The sequence below is a fragment of the Pungitius pungitius genome, chromosome 4 (genome assembly GCF_949316345.1).
Source record: "Pungitius pungitius chromosome 4, fPunPun2.1, whole genome shotgun sequence".
Classification (NCBI taxonomy): Eukaryota; Metazoa; Chordata; class Actinopteri; order Perciformes; family Gasterosteidae; genus Pungitius; species Pungitius pungitius.
Window position 1 is genome coordinate 23164016 of NC_084903.1, and position 26692 is coordinate 23190707.

Below are 26692 nucleotides of genomic sequence, written 5' to 3' on the forward strand. Positions count from 1 at the left end.
GTGCATTTAGGCATGTAGACATTGTCAAGACAATCTCCTGCAGTTCAAACCGAGCATCAGTATGGGGAAGAAAGGTGATTTGAGTGACTTTGAACGTGGCATGATTGTTGGTGCCAGAAGGGCTGGTCTGAGTATTTCAGAAACTGCTAATCTACTGGGATTTTCACGCACAACCATCTCTAGGGTTTACAGAGAATGGTCCGAAAAAGAAAAAACATCCAGTGAGCGGCAGTTCTGTGGGCGGAAATGCCTTGTTGATGCCAGAGGTCAGAGGAGAATGGCCAGACTGGTTCGAGCTGATAGAAGGGCAACAGTGACTCAAATAACCACCCGTTACAACCAAGGTGGGCATAAGAGCATCTCTGAACGCACAGTACGTCGAACTTTGAGGCAGATGGGCTACAGCAGCAGAAGACCACACCGGGTGCCACTCCTTTCAGCTAAGAACAGGAAACTGAGGCTACAATTTGCACAAGCTCATCGAAATTGGACAATAGAAGATTGGAAAAACGTTGCCTGGTCTGATGAGTCTCGATTTCTGCTGCGACATTCGGATGGTAGGGTCAGAATTTGGCGTCTACAACATGAAAGCATGGATCCATCCTGCCTTGTATCAACGGTTCAGGCTGGTGGTGGTGGTGTCATGGTGTGGGGAATATTTTCTTGGCACTCTTTGGGCCCCTTGGTACCAATTGAGCATCGTTGCAACGCCACAGCCTACCTGAGTATTGTTGCTGACCATGTCCATCCCTTTATGACCACAATGTACCCAACTTCTGATGGCTACTTTCAGCAGGATAATGCGCCATGTCATAAACCTGGAATCATCTCAGACTGGTTTCTTGAACATGACAATGAGTTCGCTGTACTCAAATGGCCTCCACAATCACCAGATCTCAATCCAATAGAGCATCTTTGGGATGTGGTGGAACGGGAGATTCGCATCATGGATGTGCAGCCGACAAATCTGCGGCAACTGTGTGATGCCATCATGTCAATATGGACCAAACTCCCTGAGGAATGCTTCCAGCACCTTGTTGAATCTATGCCACGAAGAATTGAGGCAGTTCTGAAGGCAAAAGGGGGTCCAACCCGTTACTAGCATGGGGTACCTAATAAAGTGGCCGGTGAGTGTATATATATGTACTTATATATATATAACATTTAACTTTACGCTCAGAGATGCAGTTTGGCCCACATGATGCACACATGGAAGCTCCATATCAAAATGTAGACACAAGGACACAAAAATGTAGATTTTTGCCACACAAGCGACACGAGTAAAGGAAAAGAGAGAAGGAGCCGTGTGAGATGGATGGTGCTGAGGAGCAAACACAGCAGGGGGGGGTGTGTACCTTCCGCTCCTTGCAGGGGGAGAGAGCATCGGGAGAGAAACGCTTTGGATTATTATCGGACAGAGGAGCACAAACACGACGCTACGCGCCGATTCAAACCATCTCAGCCGGGAGGTTACCAGATCAGAAGAATTATTATTATTTTATTTTTTTTAAAAAGGTCACAAGAGGAATCGGCCCCTGAAAAACTACGGGGGGGGGGGGGGGTTTAAAAAGAAAAGAAATAAAAATGGACAGAAAGGGATTGACTAGAGGTATTGAGAGCTGGATTCACCTTGGTGCGGCTGGACTTTAAACATGTCCGTCCCCCCAGAGCCCTCCATGCCTCCTCCTCCAGCAACAAGGGCGGCACCAACACCACGTGCTCACACAGACAGACCCGGGCCCCCGGGGTGGGGAGGGGGGGGGGGGGGGGGGGGTCCCAACGCGGCGCGCGGCTCGAGGGGGGTCGGGGGTCGGCGCGGCTTCGTCCGAGCCGACGGGGCAGTTCACCCAAATTATAGAAAGGGACATTTATCTGTTGGCTACGTCGGGCTCCGTGAGGGTGGTGCAAAAGGGAACTTTAGAACTTTGGAGACTTTGGAGCTTTGGAGACTTTAGAACTTTGGAGACTTTGGAGCCGGAAAAACATCTGCAGCCAGAAACGTTCCACGAGCCAAACCAAAAAAACAGTTAAAACCCGTAAAATGTATAGATGAGGTGAAAGGAGATGGAGTACTTGTTTGTCCCCTTTTCAGTGGCGACGTTCTCAGAGGAGAGAAGGAGCTTCCTACTTCCTACTGCTGTAAACGGAGAGGAGATGTGCAGAGATCCCATTCACGCTCAACGGATCAACGCCAATCAACCCAAATGATCTGCTTCGATAAACAGGAGGAGTTTATTCTGTTAATTTGGGTGAACTGACCCTTTAAAAGCGCTTTCATTGCGGGGGTCGGTGTGGAGACGTTAGCCGCCTGATGGTTGTGTGATCACACTATTCTACTGAAGCACATTGGACACACAGCTACACACACACACACACAGCTACACACCTGAGGAGAAGCACAAACCCGACTCAGACGACACAAGACGATGTTCAAACTTAAAGGGGAAAGTTGCTATTGAAATAGCCAATTATTAATGAAAAGTCTTTGCTCAGAGTCGCCCGTCTTACCACCGACGCACAACACACACACACACACACATACACACACGAACACTTCATCTCCTCCCGCACAGTACGTCAACGATGAGGTTTGAGCAGATGGAAAAGGAGGAGCGCGTGTGGAGGGATGTGCTAGTAAGGGCTGGTACTGGGAAACGCATGCATGCAAAACACAAACAAACAAAACAAATAAAAACAAAGTAAAACAAAAAGGAAAAAAAATGCAAAAGCACCAAAACAGGAATTCTTCCTCTAGGGGAGAAGAGGGCGGAGCTAAACACGCCAATCAATCGCGCCGCTAGTCCTGGCTAACAGCGTCTCTTCTAAGCACCATAGAGGAAGACGTCCCGACATGAGAGGAGATGAAAAGGACGGAATGGCTTCTTCATTCTTATTTAACCCCCCCCCATGCCCGTGTGTGAGATGAGCAGCGTGTCTCTGCCGGGGGGGGGGGGGGGGGGGGGGGGGCGGTGGGGGAGGGAGGGGGGCGGCTTACCTGGCTGTGCATGAATTTCAGGTTGATTCCCTCCAGAGTGACCTGCAGCAGTCCACCTTCACCGGTCTTCATGTCCTGGACGGGAAACTCTCCGCCCAGCTCGGGACCTGAGGGACACGACCCCCCCGACACCCCCCCCCCTCGAGTTTAAAGAGACTGAAAAATAACCCTGGACTCCCAGCGTGGTTCCTCAACCAAACAAACGCGTCTCTTCATGCTTCTCCCGTTCAATCTGAGGCTTCGTTCCTTCGTGAGACCCACCTGGTTTGATGCTCTGCTGCCTGGCTGCAGCTCGCTCCATGCTGTCCTTCACGCAGTAGTACAGCTCGCGACACTGAGAACGCAGAGGGAAAAGGTGACGGATCCCAACAAACAACTCGGGGGGCCGCGGACAGAAGCCTCCCCCCTCACCTTTTTGGTATAGAACTTGTTGAGCTGCGTCTCCTGGCCGTTGCGTCTCCACAGACACAGCACCTTGGTCTTGGGGCAGTAGGTCATGTTGATGAGCTTCTCGTACCACCAGCGCTCGTACACCGTGCCGATGTTGCTGCGCAGGACGATGCAGTCGTCACACACCTGGGGGGGGGGGGGGGGGAGGTGGGGAGGGACAGAGTGAAAACCCGATGCGAGACCAGAGCTGCGTTGTTTTTTGAGGCCCGAGGAGGGACGGGCGGGTCGCACCTCCATGAAGAAGATGTCCCCCGTGGTGTCGGTGCCCGCGTGCACCACAAACGTCTGCTTCTTGATGTGGCGGCTGCCGCTGGGCCTGATGGGAAGCTCGCGCCCGTTCTGTGGGACAAAGACGTGCGGCTCGGTGGGAATGGGGGAGGAGAGGAGGTCGAACGCGTGGCGGCGGCGGCGGCGGCGGGTGCTCACCATGTCGGCCAGCTTGTCCAGCGTCTCGTTGATCTCTTGGCTGTACGCGAGGCCGATGTGGGACTTCCCCATCAGACGCCTCACTTTCTTCTTGATGTCGTTTTTGTTCAACTGATCAAAAGAAAATGTAACAAAAACACACCAGACTTGAGATACCTGCGGGCAACTTGACTGAAATGAGGCCAAGCTGCGGTCGGGCCTCCGTACTTTCACCATCAGCATGAAGGCGATCATGTTGTGCAGCAGCGTCGCCAGGAGCCGGTCCTCGTCGTCCTCCAGCCGCTTGCGGTCGTGTTCGCCCAGAGACAAGTACCTACGGCGGGAAGAGATGCTTTTTTTTTTTCTTTTCGGGGGGGGGTTCCTGAAAACGTCAGCGAGCGCGTAAAGCGTGCGTGCGCGTGAGTGTGGAACCTTTCGATCATCTCCTGAGGTCCCTGGTCCATGCCCATGCCCTCGCGCTCCAACATCACGGCGTCCAGGTAGGCGTCCTCCCAGAACTGCAGCTGGTCCCACAGGGTGGAGCGCTCCTTGCCTGAGGACAGCGCACACGGCTTCATCCATCTTTCATTTAAATACACGCGTCTTAAAGATAATAATCAGGGGGTTGAAACACACACACACACACACACACACGTCTTGGTCATGCAACAGGTCTAATGAGACAGCAGTGATCCGGCGTCTCGTGCAGCGATGCCTTTAAGTGCTGCTCTTAGTGATCCACTAGATATCACAAGTGTATCTGGACTAGGGAAGCGCTCTCATTGTTTTATTTTGAATATACGATTTGAAAAAGTGGGAAATAGTGAGAAAAAGAGGTGAAATCAAACAAAACATGAATGTTGACTTTCAGGTTGACAAAAACCACACACATGGTGGTCTCTTGTTGGAGATCATAACTACATGTCTGAAAGCACTCAAAGGCAACGTGAGCAGACCCATCAAACGTTGAGCGGTGACACATTGAAGCCGATCTGTGAGGGACGGACACACGCACAAAACAGGACAAAGGGCAAAAGGCAAAGAGAGTCGCCCTACTTAGAGAAAAGGTTTCCATGGCAGCGTCCTCGAGTTGATCCCAAACGGAGCTCTTATCGCGGCCTGGAAGAAGAAGAAGTTGTTCCCGGGAGGAGCAGCGGGGGGGGGGGGGGGGGGAAGAGGAGCATCGAGAGCAGGAGGGGGGGGGGGGGTTAGGAGCGCAGAGCGGAGCACGAGAGACCAGCAGCAACAAAGCAAACCGACTGCTGCTGCGCTGCGTGGTGACGAGGTTGTGCGTTCGTTAAAGACGTGAAGAGACACCGCAGCTTAAAACTTCAAAAGGGAATTCATCTTCGTTCTGTGCAGATATCCGACAGGTTTGACGAGTTCTGTTTAAATCGTTTCTACCAAACCTCTCGGACGGCGACACGCTTTTCTGGTGGTACTTTCTTTGCTTTTATAAGAACAACTGCTCATTCAACAAAACACAAACATCCTTCGACGATGCCTTTGTTCACTGCTTCATTAGGAAGCTTTTCTTTGTTAGTTAGAATGAGAGAGCTCGCACTAGTTGTAGCCGTGGAAACCAAGCAGTGAGACGTGACGCCTCGCGCTGCTTTGTACGAACACGGGGGAAGAAAGACGTCCCGCGGACCCGTCAGAACTAAAAGGGCCGCGCGGGGGGGGGGGGGGGGGGGCGGCGGCGTCGTCGCCGTGGCTCAACGTACCCAGCAGGCCGTCGCACAGGTAGATCCTCATGCTGATGTCCTCGGCGGGCTGCGCCGGCGCCCCCCTCGCCATCGCCGGCGCGGGCTCTTTGGCGGCTGTGGGCTTCAGGTTGTGGGGCTTCCCCTGTGCGGACGAGACGAGGGTCAACGGACGGCCGGGGGTCGTTATTCTTGGAGGGCTTCGGGGGGGGGAGCTGGGGGGTTCGCTTACGAAAACGGCGCTGGTGGCCGGGTTGGTTTCGATCTCGCTGTCGGAGAGGGTTCCCCTGGACTGCGTCAGATGGGCGCCGACTCGGCCCCCGAGGCCGTCCCCGGCCGTGCTGCTCAGGTCGCTGTCGGCCCCCAGCGTCTCTCCGGAGCTGTTGCTGATCTGAACGGCGGAGAGCAACGCGTGAGCTACGCTTCAGCTGCAGAGGCTCGTTGGAAGAGACGCATCACCGGTCAGCGCGATGAAGTCACATGACCAGGTGACGTATTTAACATCATGTCATGGTGTGTGTGTGTGCAGGATTCTTTGTTTAATGTTTAATGTTTGGTTGCACGTTTATAACTGTTGTCACCAGCTGACCGAGCTCATTAATATAATTATAGTCATCAGAATCTGGTCAGGTGGATCACAGATGGCTCGGACATGGGGAGGTAGAAGTGCATCACAGGGTGCGTGGCGGTGAGTTGGCCGCGCCCTACCACTGTGCTGGCCTCAGAGTCCTGGCTGGTGCTTCTCGTCAGGATTGGGGGCTCCGAGCTCGTTACCGACTCTGTGTCACTCTTCTGCGAACCCAAAGGAGGGGGGGGGATAGAGGGATGAGGACACGTCGGTACACTTCAGAGTGAGTGGCGTTTTCGCGGTTGAACGTTCCGGAGCAGACCTGGGATCCAGACGTCACGCCGAGGCCGCTGTCGGCGCTGATCTGGGATTTCTTCTCCTCGGCGTCGGCCACCGGGGGGCGCTGCTGCTGCTGCTGCTGCTGCTGCTGCTGCTTCACCCCGTCGGACCCTGAAGGACAGACCACCAGCGTCAGCACCTTTTCAAAAGGTCGGACAGGGAGGACACAAGCGGAGTGCGCCATCGACACTGGGGGAGAAAAATTACAAACCAAAAAACTGCAGGAACGTTGACATGAATTCATTAAATCAATGCAAAAGAGAAGCAACCGTCAGACACAAGCAGTTTTCATGCAGACAGACTGGTGGACGAAGGAGGAGGAGGCGCTTTGAGGGCCTACGAGGTCACTCATCACCTCGGCGGACCGCCACACTCCCGGCAGACTGTTTGTCTGGGTGTCGATCTCTGATAATCTTGAAGCACGAGAGGTCAAGAAAAAACATTTCAACCTTAAAAAAAACAACATATCTGATTTTGTTGCAATACGTTTTCTGATATTAAAGGGGAAATTATTAAACTCTAAACACACTTACAATTGGATTTTGGTACCAAACAAAGATGTTTCTTACAGAATTTGTAAAAGATTCTGAAGTCTGGATTTATCACATGGGCTGGAACGAGGGTTTAATTGAAGTATGTTAGGCAACATACTACAACAACTACGCTGCATTATATATATATATATATATATATATATATATATATATCATATTTATGATAAACCGTGGGAACAAAACAGCCAAAGGAGTAATAAAGGATTCAGTCCCTGCCTACATTTGATCCGTTACCTGCTCAAACATTTGCATTAGGAGCCTTTTTATTCATTCATGTGTTTGAAAAGGTGGAGAGAACGGGTGGGGGGGGGGGGGGGGGGGGGGGGGGGGACAAGGTCAACAGCTTAACACCCTAAACGGTTTCTCTTTGATTTTTCGTGTGTGAAAAGTCTCTTACTCTGTGGTTTTTCCATAGCTTTTTGCTTATCCCGGTGCTTGCTCCACAATTCTACCCAAGATGCATTGCAAGCAAGGAGAGAAAGACAGAGAGAGAGTCAGAGAGCTGGTTGAAAAGGCGAATGTATGGAGGTGAGCATCAAAACAAAAACAAAAACAAAGTAATCACCGACTTCAATGGAGGACTTTTGTAATGTTTGCATGTAGCTGCGCTTCGATCTGGACAAAACCAGAGATGGATCTACTGTGTGCGACAGCTGCCAAGCCAACATCACAACGGGGCCTGAGCCCCCCGCCGCACCCCCCCCCCCCCCCCCCAAGTCATGGAGAGCCACACAGCGACGTCATGATGACTGCTTTTGTCTGGCTCCCCAGAGCGGGGGAGAGGGGCGAGGGAGCGGGCTCGTTAAAGAGGCGTGGGATGGCGGGTGGGAGGGGAGAGGGAGAGGGGGGGTGGGGGGGGCAGGGGGGGTCTGAGAGGCCGACTAGCCAGCGGGTGAAATGGAGCAGTTGCAGAAGCCGGGATGTAAGTCTCACAGCAAACTGTATTGGTGAAAAAAATTGGTGCAAATTGATCTAACGGGAAGAGACGGGGTTGCGGGTGAGACAGGTATCAGGGGGGGGGGGAGGAGGGAGAGGGGGGAGAGGGGGGGGGGGACTCCAAGTGTCCACAGTAAACAGACCCAGAATCAATTTTAGAGAGTCAAGTGATTATTAAGGACTTTCTCGGTCACTTGGTTCAACCAATAGATAATAGTGGGGAAACTGGGAGTGTTTACTGGGGAGCGTTGCCTCCGCCCCCCCCCCATGCTGAGAGCAGAAGGGAGCGGCCATTGTTTTCTCTGGCCACGCCTCTCAGAAACCTGCAGTAAAAAGGCACAGACACGAGCAGCGGGTTTACCGACGCGCACACCTCTGGTTTCTCCCAAACAGAAAGACATGCATTCAACAGCTGAAGTCCAGAGGGGAGGCAAACAGGGGCACAGATGTTTTGGGGGGGGGGGGCAAACACACAGGACAGGGGAATATTCCACACACTTTATATGTCTTGAAAAGACACAAATTCAGAATTCAGATTCTAAACTTTAAGGATTTTTCTTTAAGGTAACGTACTATTTATCATCTCCAGCATTTCAGGTCAAAGTGTGTGGAGTACGATTCTGTACGATTCTGTCAGGGACAAGTGGAGGGGTCTTTCGTTTGGAGGGGGAGGGGCTAATATATGGGGGGGGGGGAAGAGAAGATCTCACAGTGCACATGCAACCGGGGCCGGAGTGGCGTACACACCGATCGAGGCAATAAAGTTCTCCTCGTTCAGACTCCGCGTGTCAAAGTGGCGTGCGCCGCGGCCCGTGGCGTGGTGCGGGACCTGCAGGTGAGGAACGTTCAGGAGGCCTTGAGTCCTGACGGCGTCCACGTGAGCAGAAGGACTCTCTTTGCTCCCCGGGCTGCCGGCACTTTCTGTGGGGCTTCGCTTGCGTTTTTCTGGGTCTACTGATTTACCAACGTGACGGGGGGGGGGAGGGCGTGGGCCAGAGACAAGAGTTAAAGAAGATTTGAGGAGGTTTCAACTGAGAGAGGATTAAGAGACAAAAGAAGGAAATAATGATGCAATCACAGTTAATGTTTGACTTGCAAACCGTAGACGGCGGCGTCCTGCAGAAAACGAGCTGAGAGACATTTAGCCGTTTTGCATCCATAACACAGTGCACCCAGTGACACCCGAGTGGCGTACCTTTGGTCTGGTAGTGAGTGCGTGCTATTTCCATGAGGCTGAAGACACTGGCCATCCCTCCGAGGCCCGCGTTGGTGTAAGAGTGCTCCAGGCTGGACACGGTGCACTTCAAGATGTCCAGCATGCCTTTGTACACCTTCCTGCTCACCTCCTGGGAAGAAAAAAACGAGGGGCCTCAGACGGTAGGCTTTTAAGTCAAAGTCACATCGCTGATCAGGTGACCTCCAGCTGCAAAATGTCCCTTTAAGCACATTCAGAACAAACTGCAGGCCACCATCATAACCGATTCCTTTCATATTCACAGAGCCAGACATCTAAAATGGGAGGATCTTTGTCAGAGGCAATATGGTGAATATATTAATCAATACATATGACAATTACTAAAACAAGCAGCTTGAATGGAAGGGACGTTGGACGTTGTGTTCATATTTTGTATTTCCTGGCTCACCACATCGCGTATGATCTCCTGTCGGGCGTCTTCCTCCGACTCGATGGCTCGGTTCAGCTTACTCAGCACAAAGACGCGGAGCTGCTCGTTCTCCAGCAGGCGGCGCACTTTTTTCATGTTGAGCCAGCCGACCCCCTGACCGTCCAGGACGCTCTGCACCACTTCCTTCAGGAACTGCTGGTTCTCACTGAAGGGGAGGGGGGGGGGGAGACGGGCTGAGGCCAAGGACGGGACGATAAAGCGTCTTTCTTCCCTACGCAAGGTGAGCACGTTACCTGGTGTTGTTGACTCGGCCCTGAGGAGAAGGCGATTCCCTCTTCACCGTCGGACTGTGCTTGATCACCGAAGACTTCTGGTCCACAAGGGCTCGAGGCGCACGGGCGCCTGGAACAACAACGCAAGACGGTGAGGTTCCAGGAAACGTCCCGGGGCGAGGCGGACCAAAGACAGCGGCGGGGCTGCAAGGTCACACGAGGAGACGCACACAGAGGCACGAGCCCACCGGGACGGGGATCAACTCTGCAAAGAGGCCTTGTGTTTGTTTACTAAACGTCTAGTTCGCCGTGGGTGTGGAGGACGAGCACATCTGGACTCTACTGAAGGTCATCCACTGCGGAGCAGACCAATACGGGAGCGGCTGGAGTCTATTATTACAACAAAGGAGGTGGAGGACGAATCAAACAGGGACACGGTGCACCATTAGCCCGCAACAGATACGTGAGGTCAGAGAAAGGGTGTTGTGTACGGACTATATATCAGGGACATTGTGCGTGCAAGAAAACAAAAAGAGGGGGGGGGGGGACGGGTGACTGCCGCAGCGCCGCGTGATGCTCGGCCTCTGAGAGCCCACCGCGGGGCGGGACGCGGCCCATCGTTACATCGAATGACGCCATTACATCACGGTTAAGGGGGCTCAACGCATTTGGGCCTATTGTTTTTTTTGTTTTTTGTTTTTAACTCACTCAATTGGCTCAAGTAACTGCACATGAGAATTAAGTGCAAACACCTGCAGCTCGTGATGAAGCAGTTTTTTTGAGACGCGTCATATCGAGTGGAAAAAGACTAATCGCGTCTTCATTCATTCACCCTTTAAAAGACAAAAAGGACTTCCTCTGATGGGACACTTTTGTATCTCCTCCCTTTTAAAGCCGAGCAGACCCCGTATTTGTCAACTCAACCGACGCGTTCTATAATGGGCTTACGTTCACTATCAGAGCCCCTTACTTTTATGACTCTTTAGACGTAACCAACAAGAGGCAGCGCTCATTGTTCCATGTCCACCATGACAAAGAACCATGAAGATGCGGATAATATGGAGACTGTTCTGCAGAAAAGGTCAGTGTTTAATGTAGCAACCAGTTAGTTGCGAGCTACACAAACACAAAAGGAGCAAACCGAGCGCACACTTCCTCCTTCCAGTGACGGATTGTGTTTCTGAAGCATTAAAAAGGACGAGGAAGGAGCCTCCCTCCCACACGCAGAGGACACAAAGGCTTTCTGAGGGGACATCTGTCATTACAGGCTGCTCTATCGTCACTTTTGGCTGACAGCGGGGATCTATTGTTTATAACGATTGCCGTCATGGCGACAAGCGGTGAGGCTTTATTCCCAATACAAATAAAAGGCACAAAAGGATTTTTTCCCCATGTTTCCGTTTGAAAGCCAATAAAACGTAAGCGGTTTGAGAACAAATCAAAAAGTGATTGCGAGAGAAGCAGCACCCTGAAGGCTCTTCATGAGTTAACATTTCTGCAGGAGGGTTATGAATGTTGTCCAAACTCAACCAATGTGGCCAGACGAAACTCAGGATGAATGAAAAGCTCTTTTGGTATTAACCAGGCGTCTGAAGGTTTTCATCAATATTATTTGATGGTCGGCCTGAAGCTTAAATCTTTAATTAGGAGAGCAGTGGGGTGTTATTAATGGAGGACACTTTAAATGATGCTCAGCCTCAGGGGTAAAGTGATTTGTCGACCCTGAGTAACAAGGCACAGATCGTAGCCGAGCGGATCTGAGGTCTGGACCGGCAGGTCATTAAGTGTCCTGCACATCTTCACATTCATAAACAATCATCATCAGCGCTGCACGAACCCACACAGCGGAAACAAGGGAAGGACGATGGGAGCCGCCGGTGGGATGAACTATGGGGTCGCTAGAGGTTCCCTTTGTGCCATCGTCATGGCAGCACCAGAGGACCAGAAGCAGAGGAGGCCTGGATGGTATCGGCTCTTTGGGTCCGACGGGTTTGGGATGTGCAGCCACAGGTCATTTCACACATTGCTGGTCCCGTGTTGAGCCGACTGACTCTGTTGTTGTTGTTGCTGCATTGTGTCATCTGACTAATTCTGTTCTGATTATTAGAACTTATCCATCCATCCAGAAGGAAATAACAAAAAGAAAACTACAGAATATGACGCACTAGAGAACCGGTACCACCACAAAGCCTGAAGAGACGGAGCTCTTGAAATAGATTTTCACCAGTTAGCTTGTCAATTTGCATCATTTTCCCGTCGTCACTGCTCATTGTTTGCAGCACAATCACAGCGTGAGTGGAGTCAACCCCGTTTGTACCCCGAGCGCATGAAGGACAAGAAAAACAAGGAGAAACAATGCATGCTGGGAGATTATCTCAGCTCACTGTGCTCTTATGCTGCAGCTCAACATCCTGCACGCCGCCTCGAGCTCCGTTGGCTTCCCCCGTGGTTATTACTAGCAGGAGGTATTGTGCTACCTTTTCCTGTGACCACTGATGTCACATCCTTATATTTTCTTTAGTTTAAAAGTCCTTTGAATCTTTCCCGTGATAAAAACCAGCTCAATAATTGAACTAACATACTAACACAGTGAAATAGTCTGAGGAAGGGGAACACTCACTACAAAATGGCGGCAGACTCGATGCTTCATTTTCAAGAAACGCACGGTGACCGAGATGAGGGAAGACAGAGGGGGATGCTGGGGGATGTAGTTGACTGGCTTGGAGAAGCATGCGCCTCACTCAGTTAAAAAAAAAGGGCAGAACCCACCTTCTCCGCTGCCCGGGCCGGCCTCTGAAATTATCTCCATTAGAGAATTTAGCCCAAATACTGCACACAAAACCCAGAATTAGTGGCATGAAAAAAGGTGGACAGAGACAGAGGGACAGCGGCCCAGACAAAACCGGAACACAAGAGGCGTGCACACTCAACACGGATGACAACTCAAGAAGAAGAAAGAGAGGACAGAAAAAAGCAAAAATGACGATGATGGTACCCGTGTTGGATAAGATGACTTAAGCCGAGCGTTTGATATAAAATGAAACATCAGTGCTACGGACTATTCAGAGCCGCGGCCATTTTCACCGTCGCCATAGCAACCGTTCTTCCGTATACACTAAACCAGACATTGGAGACGTTCATGCTAGTTCTGACCGTCGCTGACCAGACAAAAAGGATCAGTATCGGTTCTTCTGCTCAGGCTCCGATGCTCCACATTCAGGGAAAGCAAAGGATGGATTTGTTACTTTGGGGTTTGGGGATGGCATCAGGGAGGAATACGTTCTTTAGCACAACAAAACAAAAAAAGATAACCATGACACACAGTGGATTAGAGAACCTGAGAGAGTTAACTTGGGGAGGGAAGGAAACACTCAACACAAGCAAGCAAAGCTAAAACACCTCCTACCACGCAGAGGCCGCTCTGTGAAGGTCATTCGGGCACAAATAGGACTACGCGTGAACATTGAATTAGCCAAAAGATTTGCAGTCGTGAAATAAGTCTTTCAACCGCTTTTGTGTTTGCATTAGAACGACTTCCACAGACACACAGAGCGGAACGAAAGGAGCAGATGGGGAGGCCTGGATTAGCATGAACGACACCCTAAGGTGCCTCTTCTAACCCTTTACTTAGAAACAGGGTGTAAGATAGGTCACTTCAAGGATCAAGAGACCAGGGAAAAACTAATCACAGCAGACATGACATACCCGGGCTGTTGGGGTCATCTGTACGACAAAGACAAAACACATCATTCTCAAACGGGTCAGAACATTTTCTATGGCAGCTATTCCGCTGCGGGTGGAGCTATTGAGTTAGATTTACATGCTTCGCCTTGTTTTTCTCTCATTTAAAATGAAAATCCAGTCTGGACAGAAGTTCTGTTGGCATCTCGAACCCTTCACCCCTCTCAAAAACAAAATATCGTAAATATTAACCAGTTTAATAACTACGTTCAGTCGCTGTGACTTCAGCAGAGCGTGATGGGTGCAAAAAGCTACGCCTGCCGTTTAGATTTATCTTGTTGTGTTTGGGTTTCCATTAATGCACAACTGCAATTTATCTCAAGTGTCAACATCGAAGTCCTTATTAAAACCATAAATCCTGCAGTTGTTTTGGATTTCTTACCCTCTCATTCTTTCTGTCCGCTCGGAAAAAAAAGATTTAAGAAACGGCCTCGCTGCATTTATCGGCTTCCAAATGGTGTGCACAGCAGAACCAACGCTTGAACACATTCTACACTCCGTTAAGGAGAAAAAGCAAAGGCAAGTTAATGAGAAAAAGTATGAGGATCGGTTGATCATCAAATTGTGCCAAAATCAAGTCTGCTTTCCAGTGGATTTTCCTATTAAATCATGAGAGAAAAACTGTTTCCCAACTTCAATATTCTCCTTTAAAATAGTGCCATATCTGTTTGTCAAGCTAAGAAAAACACATCTACAAACCTGCTTCCTCCATTTCCTCCTCAATAGCAATATTAAAATATCCTTTTATCCCAAAAAGTAATTTAGAAAAATAATTGAAAACAAAAAGACAAAAGAACAGATACATTAAGTTAATAAAAATAAATATTGATACTGCATAAAATACATAGATTTAATAGATAAGCCATGGCCATGTATTTGTATTTATTTGTCCTAAATGTTCAATTGTCTCGGGAAATCTTTAAGGATAAAAGCATGAAGACTGCAAACATGAAGCATGTGATGCAAAAACCACAGTGACTATTTTAATGATTCTAATCCTTCAACTGTTCTTTAACTGTTTGTTACCGTTGAAAACTCAAAGAAAAAAGAATATGTCAGAAAAGAGACTTTCAGCGGGAACCTGAACGGATGAGGAACCGCTCTGTTTGCTGCGTACCTTTCAAACTGGGGAACGGAGTTTTCTCCCTCGCGGCCTTGTTGGGAAGCGCCAGGTTGGACAGACTGAAGCTGGTGCCGTGGTTCTTGTACAGATTGCCTGCAGTGGTAGAGTTCCCAAAAAGAGGGGTACCATTTAAAAGCAATCTTAAAAGCACGAGAATTAACATTATTTGAGGTGTTGATGTTCTGAGAAATACAACTTTTAAAATCTATTTTTCAGTGTCCCTCTGTTTATTGTTTGTTTGTGTCCTGCTGTATGAATAATTTATCATATCTAATCATGCAAGACAAAACGCGCACTTCACTGTGTGTCTGCGAGTAGCTAACGGAGGGAGACAGGAAGACAAGTGGGCTGCAACTTGGTTTTTTTTCCTCCCATTTCCAGAGCAATGTGGCTGAGTTTTAACTCATTCGAGGGACGCCGCGTGCAGGTGACACCCTGCTGGGAGTCGAAGTGCATCTCCCTCGTCCTCCTCCTGAACGTAACTACTTGTTTTTTTCTGCTCCTCCTCATCGTCGCCCGTCTTCCACGTTTAACAACCAGCGGCACAACAACAGAACACATGTGAAACATCCTCACTGGCAAACGACATGAGTCCTCCGAATCCGTCGTTGCTGCTGTTGGAGATGGTGGAGTTTGGCGAGCTGTTGCGGGAGTCGCCCTCGCCGTCGGATTCTCCGGGCAGCCTCAGGCTGCAGGGACGCAGAGGCCGCTGAGCCCTGAGCAGAGGACCAAAGAGACCTTACGGCGCGGCCAGAGACACCACGACAGTCACGCACACACGCACACACTTTATGGGATAAGACTCTCAAGCATTCACGCCACATGGAGACCGCCACAGATTCAAAAGACCACCATGAATGGAGGGGAGTGGCCGTGACATGCTGTGACGGAGAGAACATTGCATGGTCGGTCAGAGAGCCCAATTTGAATGATGGTGCCGCATTCATTCAAGCGATGAACAAGCTTAACACACTTGTTGCCATTGAGGTTCTGGTTGAATCGAGGGGTGTATGACTCCACTTGCTCTTCCGCATCGGGGTCATCCTCTGAGGGGAAGCCATACTGAGGCTCAAAGTACGGGTTGTCGTACTCTTGCTTTTTGTTCACGGGGTCCGCCACGCCGCCAGCCACCGCCGGCCGGAGGGGGGGGGGCGCGGCGCCCGATCCGGAGACCGGGACCTGCAACGCGGCACCTGCTGACGCTTCGAGTTCGGGTGCCACCCCTTGCTCCTGGGAAGAAAAAGCCTGTATTACAGTCATTTGCACAGATGAATCCGTGTCCAAATTAGGCATCGAAATATCCAATATTTAACAGATATATTATAACAGAAGCGATCACCCTTACTTGGTTGACCCCCTGGATGACCGTGCTGGGACTGGAGCTCGCCGTCGTGCTGGAGCTCGAGCGAAGAGGCTGTGCGTCGGAGGGGTCGGCGGGCAGGTCCCCGCCCGGCGGGCCCTCGGAGACCCCGTCGGCGCCGAGGTCGTGGAGGTCCTGAAACTCTACCTCGCTAGCGTCTCCCAGTGCAGCGTGAGTGGGCGGGTCCAAGCCTGAGGCATCGAAGGTGAGACGTCATTTAAAAAAAAAAAGGAGGGGGGACGCAGTGATGCGATGAAGCAGCGACTCACTCGGCGTGTCTCCCTGGATGTCCCCTTGGATCATCTCACTCACGAGGTCTCCGAGGGAGGAGTAGGACGAGCTGGAGTCGTCGTACGCCTCGCTGTCACTGCCGCTGAAACAGGTACAGAGGATCACATCAGACGTGACTAGAAACAGTTGGTTTTTAATTCTGCGGAAACAATTAATTTGAACCGGTCTCTCCTTATAATGCAGTTCCTTGTTTGAAGGCCATGAACTATTCCATTAATATTAAGTCCAGCTTTTACACTTTCAACCATTTTGTTGCCTCTTCAGTGGACATTTTTGCTTGTTGTGAAAAAGGAGCTCAATGCAGCAAACAGCGAGCTCCCATAAGCAGAGTGTAAACATGGCTCCACCTGTCCGTGGGGTCCGACTCGTTGCCCTCGTCCTCCAGGGGGCCGGCCATGGCTTCCACCAGCTGGGAGCTCCCGTCGTACACTCGGTAGACCACCGGCTGTAACTGGTGCGCGTACCACTTGGGCTTGTCTCCGATCAGGGAGGGGTCGAACACATCTGAAACAGAAGCGCGTGCTGAAGAGCCTTTGAAAACACTGCTGCCGCCGCCACCCCCCCCCCCCCAGAGACGGGCCTTACTGTTGTGTATCCGCTGGAAGGCGAGGTTGGAGGGATTCAGGGCCCACTCCCCATAGAACTCCACGGCCTGCGTGTGAGACAGTTTGTCCGCGAAGCAGGAGCGCCGCGGCCGAGACGCCAGGAAGGAGGTGCACTGGAAGGCCACCACGGGCCGGGGGAAGAGGCGCAAGGTGCGAGTGTGCATCTGGAACCCCTGGAGCACATTCGGGGAGTTGAAGAAGCGAACCATGGCCACCCTGGGAGAGAAAGAAAGTTTAAAGACCATATAACCATCATTATTTTCATTCGATTACAGAACACCGGTTGATTATTACGTCTCATAACACATCAAAGGGACTTCAAAAAGGGTCCATTTTCAGAAGAGATACAATGTAATAATAATTAGGTCAAACGAATGTTCCGTTATTTTGCCCATCAGTAAGGAGCACAGGTTGGGCGATAATTAGACTTGGACTAATTTCAAACAACTTCTCAATAGATGAAGGGTTTAGAGTGTAGGTCTCTGCACACTGAGGTTTGAGGAACAATAAACTTTCAAAGCAGGTAACTGGATTCACAGCTTGCCTGGTGGCGACGTCCACCGAGTCGACGTCGTTGCCGTAGATGAGCGGGTTGAACTCGGTGGAGGAGGGCGAGGCCTTCTCCCGGCCGGGTGGGAGCAGCGGCAGCTCGTGACCTTCGTGGAACTTCTCCAGGTTCAGGATGGGTTGGGTGTTCAAACTCATGCTGGCCAAGGCCTACAGCAGGTGACACGGACGCACATTAAAAACACAGCAGGGGATGATCTGAAGACAAAAAAAAACACAAGGACCATCCCCCCCGGTTGGCATCAACATTTAGTTAAATATTTCCCCTTTTCTCTTTTGAGGGCAAAGCATTGGGGCCAAACCTTGGCCCCTTATTTCAGCCCTACAGACTATTGGAATGGGGACCTATGGGATGAGGTAATAAAACAGTAACCCCCGCCCCCCCATTACTTTTTTTCACAATTTACAATCTTGACTCTCTCCACAACCAGCGGCGTTGGGGTGAGTCCGGTTGATGCCTCCGGCGGGTGTGTCACTTCTGAGAGGGAGGGGAGGGGGGGTCAGTAATGCACGGTTCGCTCTGAGGGGAAACTGCTGCGGTTTAGCTCAGCACTATGGAACGTTTAGTTGGATGGGGTCAGGGGGCTCGGCTCCGTGGGGTCTCGTTTCTCGTTGGTTTACGAAGAACACTCACTGATGCCAAGAGAGATGCACGCACATTCAGTCATGCTCAAGCCAGAGCTAAGCAGTGCGTTAGAAACAAAAACGGGTCCGCAGCACTCTGCGATTATGCCGTTTATTCAAGTGTCCGAGGTGGTGGAGGAACCACTTGGTCACAAGCAAACAAAAGGTGTGAGAGAGAGAGAGAGAGAGAGAGAGAGAGAGAGAGAGAGAGAGAGGTTTCTCCGTGCAGCAGCATCACACATTCCACGGGGAGGAGAAATGAGTAACCTTATTTTCAGAGGAGAAGATCTGCTTTTGGGTGATCACGGTCAACCTAACCAGACACTAGGGAGGGGGGGGGGGGGGGGGATAAGAGAGATGCGAGGAGAGTCACATGAAGGCCTGGGATGACAAACTCGGACCTGACACAGCAACAGCACGTTGCCCTTTCCCTTTCCCTTCCTTAGTCTCCTTTCAGCAGCCTTTTGTCGGCCAATGAGAAGCAGTTTGTTGACTTGAGGCCCAAACAGGTCGCACCTGCTGACGACATTTATTTGGTTTTATCGGTTTTTGTGCCTAGAAAAAGACTCAAATGGTTTTTAATATTAATTTGTAGGATTGTCTGAAGAAAGGAGATAAGGAAAGATACACTTGTGTTTGTTCGTAGAAGGTGATGGACAGCCGGTGTGAGAGAAAGACAGTGAGGGCAGATACAAATAGGATTTTTTTTTTTTTTTTACAATGCTTCACATGAAAGACAGTGAGGAACACGAACACAATGTGACCGAACACCGACAGAAAAGGAAGCCACTTAGAGACACGCGAGGCCTCCATGGTGACCAACTGGAACAAACCCAGTGGTGACAATGGAGTGGTGATGACAGACACAAAGACAGCAGATCTTTTCAGAGACACAGATAAAATACTTGCAGCAAAATAAAAGCATCAATGAAAGCAAGTATTATTGCTCAGAAAAAAAAGCCATAGCTTAAATAACACAATCACCGGTTTTTGTAAAAGCAAAATAAATTAGTCGCATGTTAGGACCAATTTATTTTGTATCCAGTGCAAGTATTTTTTTGGTGACAACATTCTGCTTTGGCATCACAGTCTTCAGATTATCGCTTAAACCATCTTCATCATTTTCTCCCCTCACAGATATCCTTATGCGTGATATGCTTCTCATTTCCAAATATGCGACTGCTGAGGCTTTGCACTCCTACTCCTACACACCAGCTTCTCACACGTCCACACACATGGGAGAGCTGTTAATCACACACAAACACACACACACACACACACACACACACACACACACACACACACACACACACACACACACACGCAGCTAACGAACCGGCTCTGATTCAAGGCATTTAGAATTCAATATGTGTATGCAAAGGTAGACATCCAAACTCTCCCTCCAATTAGTTAGAATGGCTACAGAGGAATTATTAAAAACAACAACCTTCAAACCACAAAATTATTATCATTAAAATGGATGCTCATTTGGTCCCGGTGTTGTTTCCTCTGATGAAATGCGGTAAACCGTGGATGCTACTCTTCATGTTGCTGTTCGTGAGTCTCGAGGCCCTGATCAGACGTGCTGCAGCTTTTTAGAACTACTTACCGGAAGCAGTACTGACATCTGGAAACGTTAGTGGGTCATACAATTAAAACTGAGCTAAAAAAGGTTTTTGTCACGTGAGCGTGCAGCGCTCCCCTGAATCAGATCCGGGTTCTGGTGTTGTGTGAGGTAACCGGGTTAGAGGGGTTTGAGTTAGTAACTAGCAGCATTACTAAAAGGTTTAGCTTGGGTAGTGGGGTCCTAGGATCTGATTTTACCTCCAAGAGCTATAGAGCATGCAAAGAAAACAGGGAAAGAAAACATGTGTTTACGTTAGTGCACCACAAATCATTTCCAACGCTCTCACACTCATCTATAATACATACAACGGCGTTGAAGGAGGAAGCCCCTACTCTTCACACTGCTGAAAGACAAGTTTCACATTCATATGAGAAATCGGTTTGCGGCCCTGTAAAGGCCGGCTCCGGAGCAGCGCCTGCGTCGACGCGTTCTCTTCTCAGCATCGGAGCTAAAGACACCGACGAGGTACCGGACGGCCCGAACCACGCGCAGTACCTGCTTCAGGTGCTTCTTCAGCTCGCCCGCCTCGGGCTCCGGAAGAGGTGGTAGAATCTCTGCATTGGTTGGTGCTATGACCTGTAGGTAGAAAAATAAGAACGACATTCGAGTGGCTCGTTAAATAATCTGTTCAACGTCTAAAAAGGAACGAGGGTGGAGAGTCGATGCGCCGACCTTGCTGCTGTCCAGGTCCACCAGCCACAAGTCGTCCGGCATTTTGAAATCAGCTTTGTAGAGGAAGAAGCTGGCTGGCACGCCGATGATGTAAGGGGTGGGGGCGAGGAGGAGCTGTGGGGGGGGGAGGGGGCGGGGAAAACGTACCAGTCACTCACGCCGGCATTTTGAAATCAACCCTTTGTCAAGTCCCGCCTTCATGGCGGCAAACCACTGTCAGAAGAGCGTAAATCAGACAGGAACGTGAGCCTGATGAGTTCTGCGCGCCTGCTGTTCTTGTTTGACAGCAAGGGGGCGGAGCCAGTCACCATGGTATCCCTACGACTAATAGGGTTACAAACCCCGTCTTTGGATTGGCTGGAGTTACGCATTCACAGAACTATAGAAGCCCATTTACGCTCTAAAGAAAGGGAAAATTATGAGATAAAACGACACCTCTCTGTAACCGTAGACGACAACCAGCTACAACCCTAATTTACCATCATTACCGGCACTTTCGGCCTGCTCATTAGGACCAACGCGTCCAGCTCGCAGACCGAAGTGAAGTCTGCACATTGAAAGTCGACAAGATATTCACAGATTCAGATTCGAATTTTCACAGCGATTTGCCGCCATACGCCTTCAGCATCGGGGGGGCGGGAACTGGTTCTTACTGGTTGGAAGGAGATTTAACTTTTTCTAAATGTTTTGTTTCCACGTAAAAACCAGAGGATCGAACATCAGCACAGAAGATCAGCAAATAATTAAACTACTGAAGCTGCACGAGATGTCTACACATGCTCTTTTTGCATTTTCAATGAATTAAGAATATCAATCATGTGCTCATGAGTATTACCTGCTCGGCAGAGGCCATGCAGGTTGGGAGCAAGGGGATGACGGGGAACATGTATTCCAGAGGGTAGATCATGGCAACAAAGGCCATGACGCTCATCGACAAAGCATTGTAATCTCTGGACTGAAGAATGACCTGAGGAAAACAAAAAGAAACATTAAACAACTTTAAACAGACACTCAGATACTGCGTGGTCTTCTTTCTTTCTTTCATTGGATTTGTAACTGCAACATTAAAAACTGAGCTTGTATAAAAAAATAAAAAAAAAATGTATTTGGCATCACAAAGTGCTTTAAAAAGGAAGTGACTCTAGAAGCTTCCAGGCAGCACTTGAGTGAAGTTAACAATGAATTCACCTTGAGGAAAAAAAATGGCCCAAATTGATGAATACAAAGATGGCAGCATTTCATACAGAAACGTATCAGCGGCGGTCGACGCCATTCATGAAGACTTTTTAAATCAATCTGAATTTTCAAGCTGGAGACATTCATTTTCCACGAGGGCCGTCGTTAGATAAAATAATATTGTATTTGGGTCAGGGAACATCCATTTAGGTAGATGGCCCAGATACATTCTGTATTTGAGAAGAAGCAGATGCATGGTCCAGGGTTGAAGCAGCAGGTTGGTCCATCAGCAGCCGCTTCGGTTTCATTTGGAATAGTCGCAAATGAGGCTGTGCATCAATGTCACAGTAAACCAACCACGGAACACGACCCCCGCAGCAGCCACGCGGGGATTTGTGTTACATCCCAGACGCAAGAAGAGTCTTTGCTCTCAGTTGCACGGTGTCTTTTTTTCTTCTTTCTACCCATCATGCTTTGTCCGCCCTGCAGTGAAGCGGCTCCACTGTGTGCCCGCCTCAAACAGAAACAGACCAAGGTCGCTCTGGGTATTTCTCAGGAAGACTTTGGACAAGTTTATCGGAGGACGTGAAGGCAGTGAAAGCACTGACCAATCGCAACCCCTTTCTCCTTCAAACAACCAGGGGAGTCATTGATAAAAATCACACTGGGGTTTTGTTGCGGCGGAAGACAACGTCACATCTCATCCTGGCAAAAATAAAGATAAACAAAGGCAGACTTCCGGCTGTTCGGAGCGATGGGAATTGTCGGGATTTTATCGAGAATACCAGAACTCTTATGGATTCAAAAAGTTCCGTAACCGTAACAATTAGCTTTAAATCATTAGCCAATTCATGCTAATGATCAAACTCTGCAGGGGTGTCGGGTCCGTACCTTGTGCTCCAGCAGGATGCAGCTGAGGACCTGGAGGCAGGCGTCCACGCCCAGCAGCTCGAGGGGCAGGTGCAGGGGGAAGTCGACCATGGAGAAGCGAGAGTTGTCCGGCAGGGCGAAGGTGAGGGCCCGCTTGAGCTCGTGGGGCAGGACCTCCACGTCCACGCGCCTCTGACCGGCCAGCGGCACCGGGGAGCGAAGCATCCGGTACACCCAGGACTCGATCTCCCGCAGGTCGGCCAGCAGCTGGCCGCTCTTCTCCTCCACCGACAGCACCCCGGTGAACACCCGCCACATGGTGTCCCTGCAAGGAGGGGGACTCTTTAAAAAAACGCATTTGTTTCAAGCAACTCAAAGAGACCTCATGTGACCACACAGGACGCCTCCAAGTGCCGAATCCAAAACAAAAAGATACTAAATTCTAAATGATTTAAATGACAGTGATGAAACATTTAATCAAACGTGAGAAGATAGAATGAAGATTTCTGGCGTTTTAGATCAAAACTAATATTTTTCAAAAATAGCTGCAGAGGCTTGAAACATGTAATAACCTAATAACCTAATTTGACTTATGGTGTACTATAAAATTAGATTTTTAAGAATCTCTAGCTAAAACCATTGCAATATATTCAATTAAAACCCCTGTATGATAATAGGTACCATATTACCAATACACAGAGAGTCCTAAACCATTGAACAAAATACTCCAACATGCAGGATATTTTAAGCTCAACAAGTAACATGTATTGATTGATAGACAACCCTAAATACTAGAATTAAAAACTGATGAAACTAAATTTGACCACGAGACCCAACGAAGCCACTAAAATAACGAGCGAAGGAGGCTGAAAACACAAAAATATTGGTGCAAACCCTCCGTTCCCCACACACACACACTGGTGTATCCTGAGTGTGTCGTAAGGAGCGAGATGAATCATTAGCCCTTTGGATCCCTCCCACCAACTGCAGCTGCTACCCGACGGCAGCCACAGACCTCAATCTGTCAGAGCCTCCGCAGCATAGAGGGCGCTCACAGTCATCGCCGCGCCACTTCTCAACCCGCCATGTTCGTAACAGCCCTTTTCTCCTCCAGGCCCTCGGAGAAGATGGATCGGCTGAAGCATCTTTACCAGAGAAGGAAATAAGCTGGGCGTCATCTCGAGGGGTCCCTTTATAGTGGTGAGGGGAAAGTATGGAGGGCCGTGGGGGAAACACTCTGGGTGACCGACAGTCATACTGGGCCTGAGCCAGTGTGAGGTGACGGCCCAATTAACACGTTGCCACTACAACACGGCAAGCTGTTCGGTTGCCAATGACAACCGAGAGTGCACTGCAGACACTGCCGCATCATAACAACGGCGTGCAGCCTGGGATGTTTTCCACAGATTACACCAAATAAGAATCAAACTGCTGGTTGGATAAAAATAAATTATAAATTACTTCACCGCATCCAATTTAACAGAACAGGTGCACAACTGAAAAGCAGCTCAATCAAAATTCTGTGTACCCGACTGTAATTTACAAAACAAAAAACAACATTTAAAAACTGTGTTGGTGCCTCAACCCAACAGACAGCAGAGGGTGAAATATTGTTTGCTGTGATGTCAGGCGCCTTACACGCACACTGGGTATTTTGTTTGCCTTTATCTATCATGGAGGTGGAGAGAGATAGCACGAAGCGTCCTGTAAAAACACACCAGAGGCTGCAGATGGCCTGCAGAACTGCATGGAGCCAAAAACAAAAACCCCGGTATTAATGGTGCAACACAAACATACAGATAGCAGGTGGACAATGGGAGAAGCAGTACAACAGAGTGAAAAGGATTCTAGTGTCTCTGTTTCATTAATAAGCTGCATGCAATGATGCTTTTCAACAGCTTAGAGATAATGAAGACAGGTTATAAAGCAGGAGTCATTTTCCTGCACTTTGTTTTTTTGTTAAACACATAGTATGTACATATTATACATGTGTACAGATTTCAAAAGGGGGCAATTTTCTACACACTAAGACTTTCTACCCCTATAGAGGCCTTTGAGGTCATTGCACAGTCCACAATAAAAATTTGCAAGGATTTAAAAAAATCAAGTTTTATACTTATGGTTTCATTAAAAGCGAAAGGCTTGCTCCGTGGCATCTGCCGGATAATGAGTTGACATTTGGCCTGTAGCAGCGCCAAAAGCAATAAGCGTTCCTTATCAGATGAGCGTGACTGTCAATGTTTTCACAGCAACCAACCAGATGGGGCCTTTTTAAGCGGACAGTTTTCTATAACTGATCGTCTAAAATACCCCGATATTACACCAAAACGCGCTCGTCTTCATGTGCAAATAAAATGGCACACAGGAAGAAAAAAACAAAAAAAACACACACAAATAAAACAAAAGGGACAAAGAGGAGCAGCACGCGGGAGTGAAGATGCAGTGTGGCGCCTCACCTCTGGGTGGCGCGGGGGAGCCCGGCTTGCTGCGTTAGCCTCTGACTGCAGCAGTCCACCAGCCTCTTCAGAATGTACAAGCATTCCCTGAAGGTGGAGATGAAGGGGTAGTGGCTGATTATGCACAGCGAGGTGAGCGTGCTGTTGCGGTTCCTGGCCGCCGTCTTGGCAGCGCTCCGCCTGCGCTGCGGCGACTTGCCGTCGGCCTCTTCCCCGGGGGCGGGCGCCGGCGCGGCGTTGTTTGGCGGCGGCGGCCCGCCGTCCGACGCGTCGCTGTTGGCCTCGGCGGCCTGCGCCGCGTGGCCGCTCTTGTCTCCGCGGGCGCGGTGGTGCCCGCGCTGGAAAGAGCGGTAGAAGTTGACGCAGATTCCGTAGCGGGTTATCCCCGAGTCCTTGTCCGTCAGCGTGAAGACGAACGAGGAGTCGTCGCGGAGGCTGACCCGTCGCTGCCGTATGCTCAGGCAGCCCTCCGGCTGGCAGAAGAACACCACGTCCGGCGGGAGCGGGAAGTCGTGGTGGTCCTCCAGCGGGTAGCGGCGGAGGAGCTGAGGCGTCTGAGCCACGCTGTCACTACTCGGTTGCCTGCGGGGGGGGGGGGGGGGGAGATGTGAGGGGGAAAAAACGTTGTTTTGGGTACTTGGTTCCATTGCTAAGCCCCGCCCTATTACGATACCCACACGGTCTCTAACTGCACTCGTCTTTGGAAACGTGCGTCTCCTTCCAGCGTCTCCCGGCAACAAGTAACCCTGTTACACAACGTTTAGCCACGATGAACATTTGACAGTATTGATGAGCGTCGATGGAGCGGAGCCGGACGGTTCTGGGACCCTGGTCAGAGCCGAGCTGAGGCTGTGATTGGCCGGTCTGCGCTGAGGTCAACTCGGTTTTAACAACTCACATCTGACGCATCTGCAAATCCATTACCGCTCGAGCGTTGAAAACGGGTTTTTGATTTGGTCATTAAAGAGATGAGAAGCAATATCGCGAAGAGAGGACCAGAGTAATTTGATCAGTTGATAGAACGACGCAATCTCCCAGCAACCCTGAAGTGTCCTGTAAGCCGGGCAATTAAAGCCTACATGTTCTGCTCTGTCTCTACACTAATAAAAAGGGGAACAGTTGATCTCTAGTATAGAGATATTACATATATTTACTCAATAAAGATCACTAAACGTGGTGCTTCAAAGCACAAAGACTCTAATATTCCTGTGAACCAGAACTGGGAGGTGGGTGAGGTTCTCACCTGGCGCCGACCACCACCAAGTAGTCCAGAAGACGGGGGCACATTTTCTTTTTCTCCATCTTGGACCGATCGCGTCCCCGCACGTCAGGGCGTCCAGGATTTGTGTTTCCTCCAGAGTCAGCGCTGCATTCTCATCACAGCTGGGAGAGTTCAGGTGTAGAGTCGAAGGGCAGCGCCTTGATCATCATTGTGATTCAAAGATGTCGAACCTGTAACACAAGACAACGGGGAACAACTTAACTCTTGTGAGTGGAGAGACGTTCCGGTTTAAACTTTATTCCTTCCTGGTACGGATCCCACCAACAGACCGTTGCGAGAACAACCAGGAAGCATAAACATGTATGGATGTGAGAGAGGTCAACGACGGGGTCACAAAGGCCTTCTCCTTCACAGACCACCGTCTGCACGGGACAGATCACACGCCCGACCACAGGTGTAAAGTGGAGACGAGACCCCACGAGCATGGCACAAAGTGCAAAGAACCCCAAAT

At 49.9% G+C, this 26692-nt stretch overlaps 1 protein-coding gene across 23 annotated transcripts in view; it reads right to left on the reverse strand.

Annotated features, from left to right (window-relative positions):
* The window catches only part of madd (MAP-kinase activating death domain), a 37842-nt gene that overhangs the window by 4514 nt on the left and 6636 nt on the right, over positions 1–26692 (reverse strand). For 4 of the 23 annotated variants that reach the window (XM_062561871.1, XM_062561872.1, XM_062561873.1 and 1 more), the window contains 32 exons: positions 26203–26411; positions 24960–25541; positions 22525–22828; positions 21293–21424; positions 20458–20571; positions 20281–20361; positions 18426–18482; positions 17512–17684; positions 16948–17183; positions 16710–16866; positions 16341–16444; positions 16057–16262; positions 15685–15941; positions 15288–15427; positions 14706–14804; positions 9869–9977; positions 9594–9780; positions 9146–9296; positions 8698–8904; positions 7412–7462; positions 6444–6571; positions 6262–6345; positions 5786–5944; positions 5575–5698; positions 4907–4969; positions 4283–4403; positions 4079–4184; positions 3872–3982; positions 3677–3784; positions 3407–3571; positions 3257–3329; positions 2996–3102 (listed from right to left, as the gene is read on the reverse strand). In XM_062561871.1, the coding sequence (XP_062417855.1) occupies positions 2996–3102; positions 3257–3329; positions 3407–3571; positions 3677–3784; positions 3872–3982; positions 4079–4184; positions 4283–4403; positions 4907–4969; positions 5575–5698; positions 5786–5944; positions 6262–6345; positions 6444–6571; positions 7412–7462; positions 8698–8904; positions 9146–9296; positions 9594–9780; positions 9869–9977; positions 14706–14804; positions 15288–15427; positions 15685–15941; positions 16057–16262; positions 16341–16444; positions 16710–16866; positions 16948–17183; positions 17512–17684; positions 18426–18482; positions 20281–20361; positions 20458–20571; positions 21293–21424; positions 22525–22828; positions 24960–25541; positions 26203–26261 (4755 nt within the window). In that variant the 5' untranslated portion in view covers positions 26262–26411. The remainder of the gene's footprint in view (positions 1–2995; positions 3103–3256; positions 3330–3406; positions 3572–3676; positions 3785–3871; positions 3983–4078; positions 4185–4282; positions 4404–4906; positions 4970–5574; positions 5699–5785; positions 5945–6261; positions 6346–6443; positions 6572–7411; positions 7463–8697; positions 8905–9145; positions 9297–9593; positions 9781–9868; positions 9978–14705; positions 14805–15287; positions 15428–15684; positions 15942–16056; positions 16263–16340; positions 16445–16709; positions 16867–16947; positions 17184–17511; positions 17685–18425; positions 18483–20280; positions 20362–20457; positions 20572–21292; positions 21425–22524; positions 22829–24959; positions 25542–26202; positions 26412–26692) is intronic. The other 19 variants (XM_062561874.1, XM_062561881.1, XM_037449062.2 and 16 more) reach the window with 14 other exon arrangements.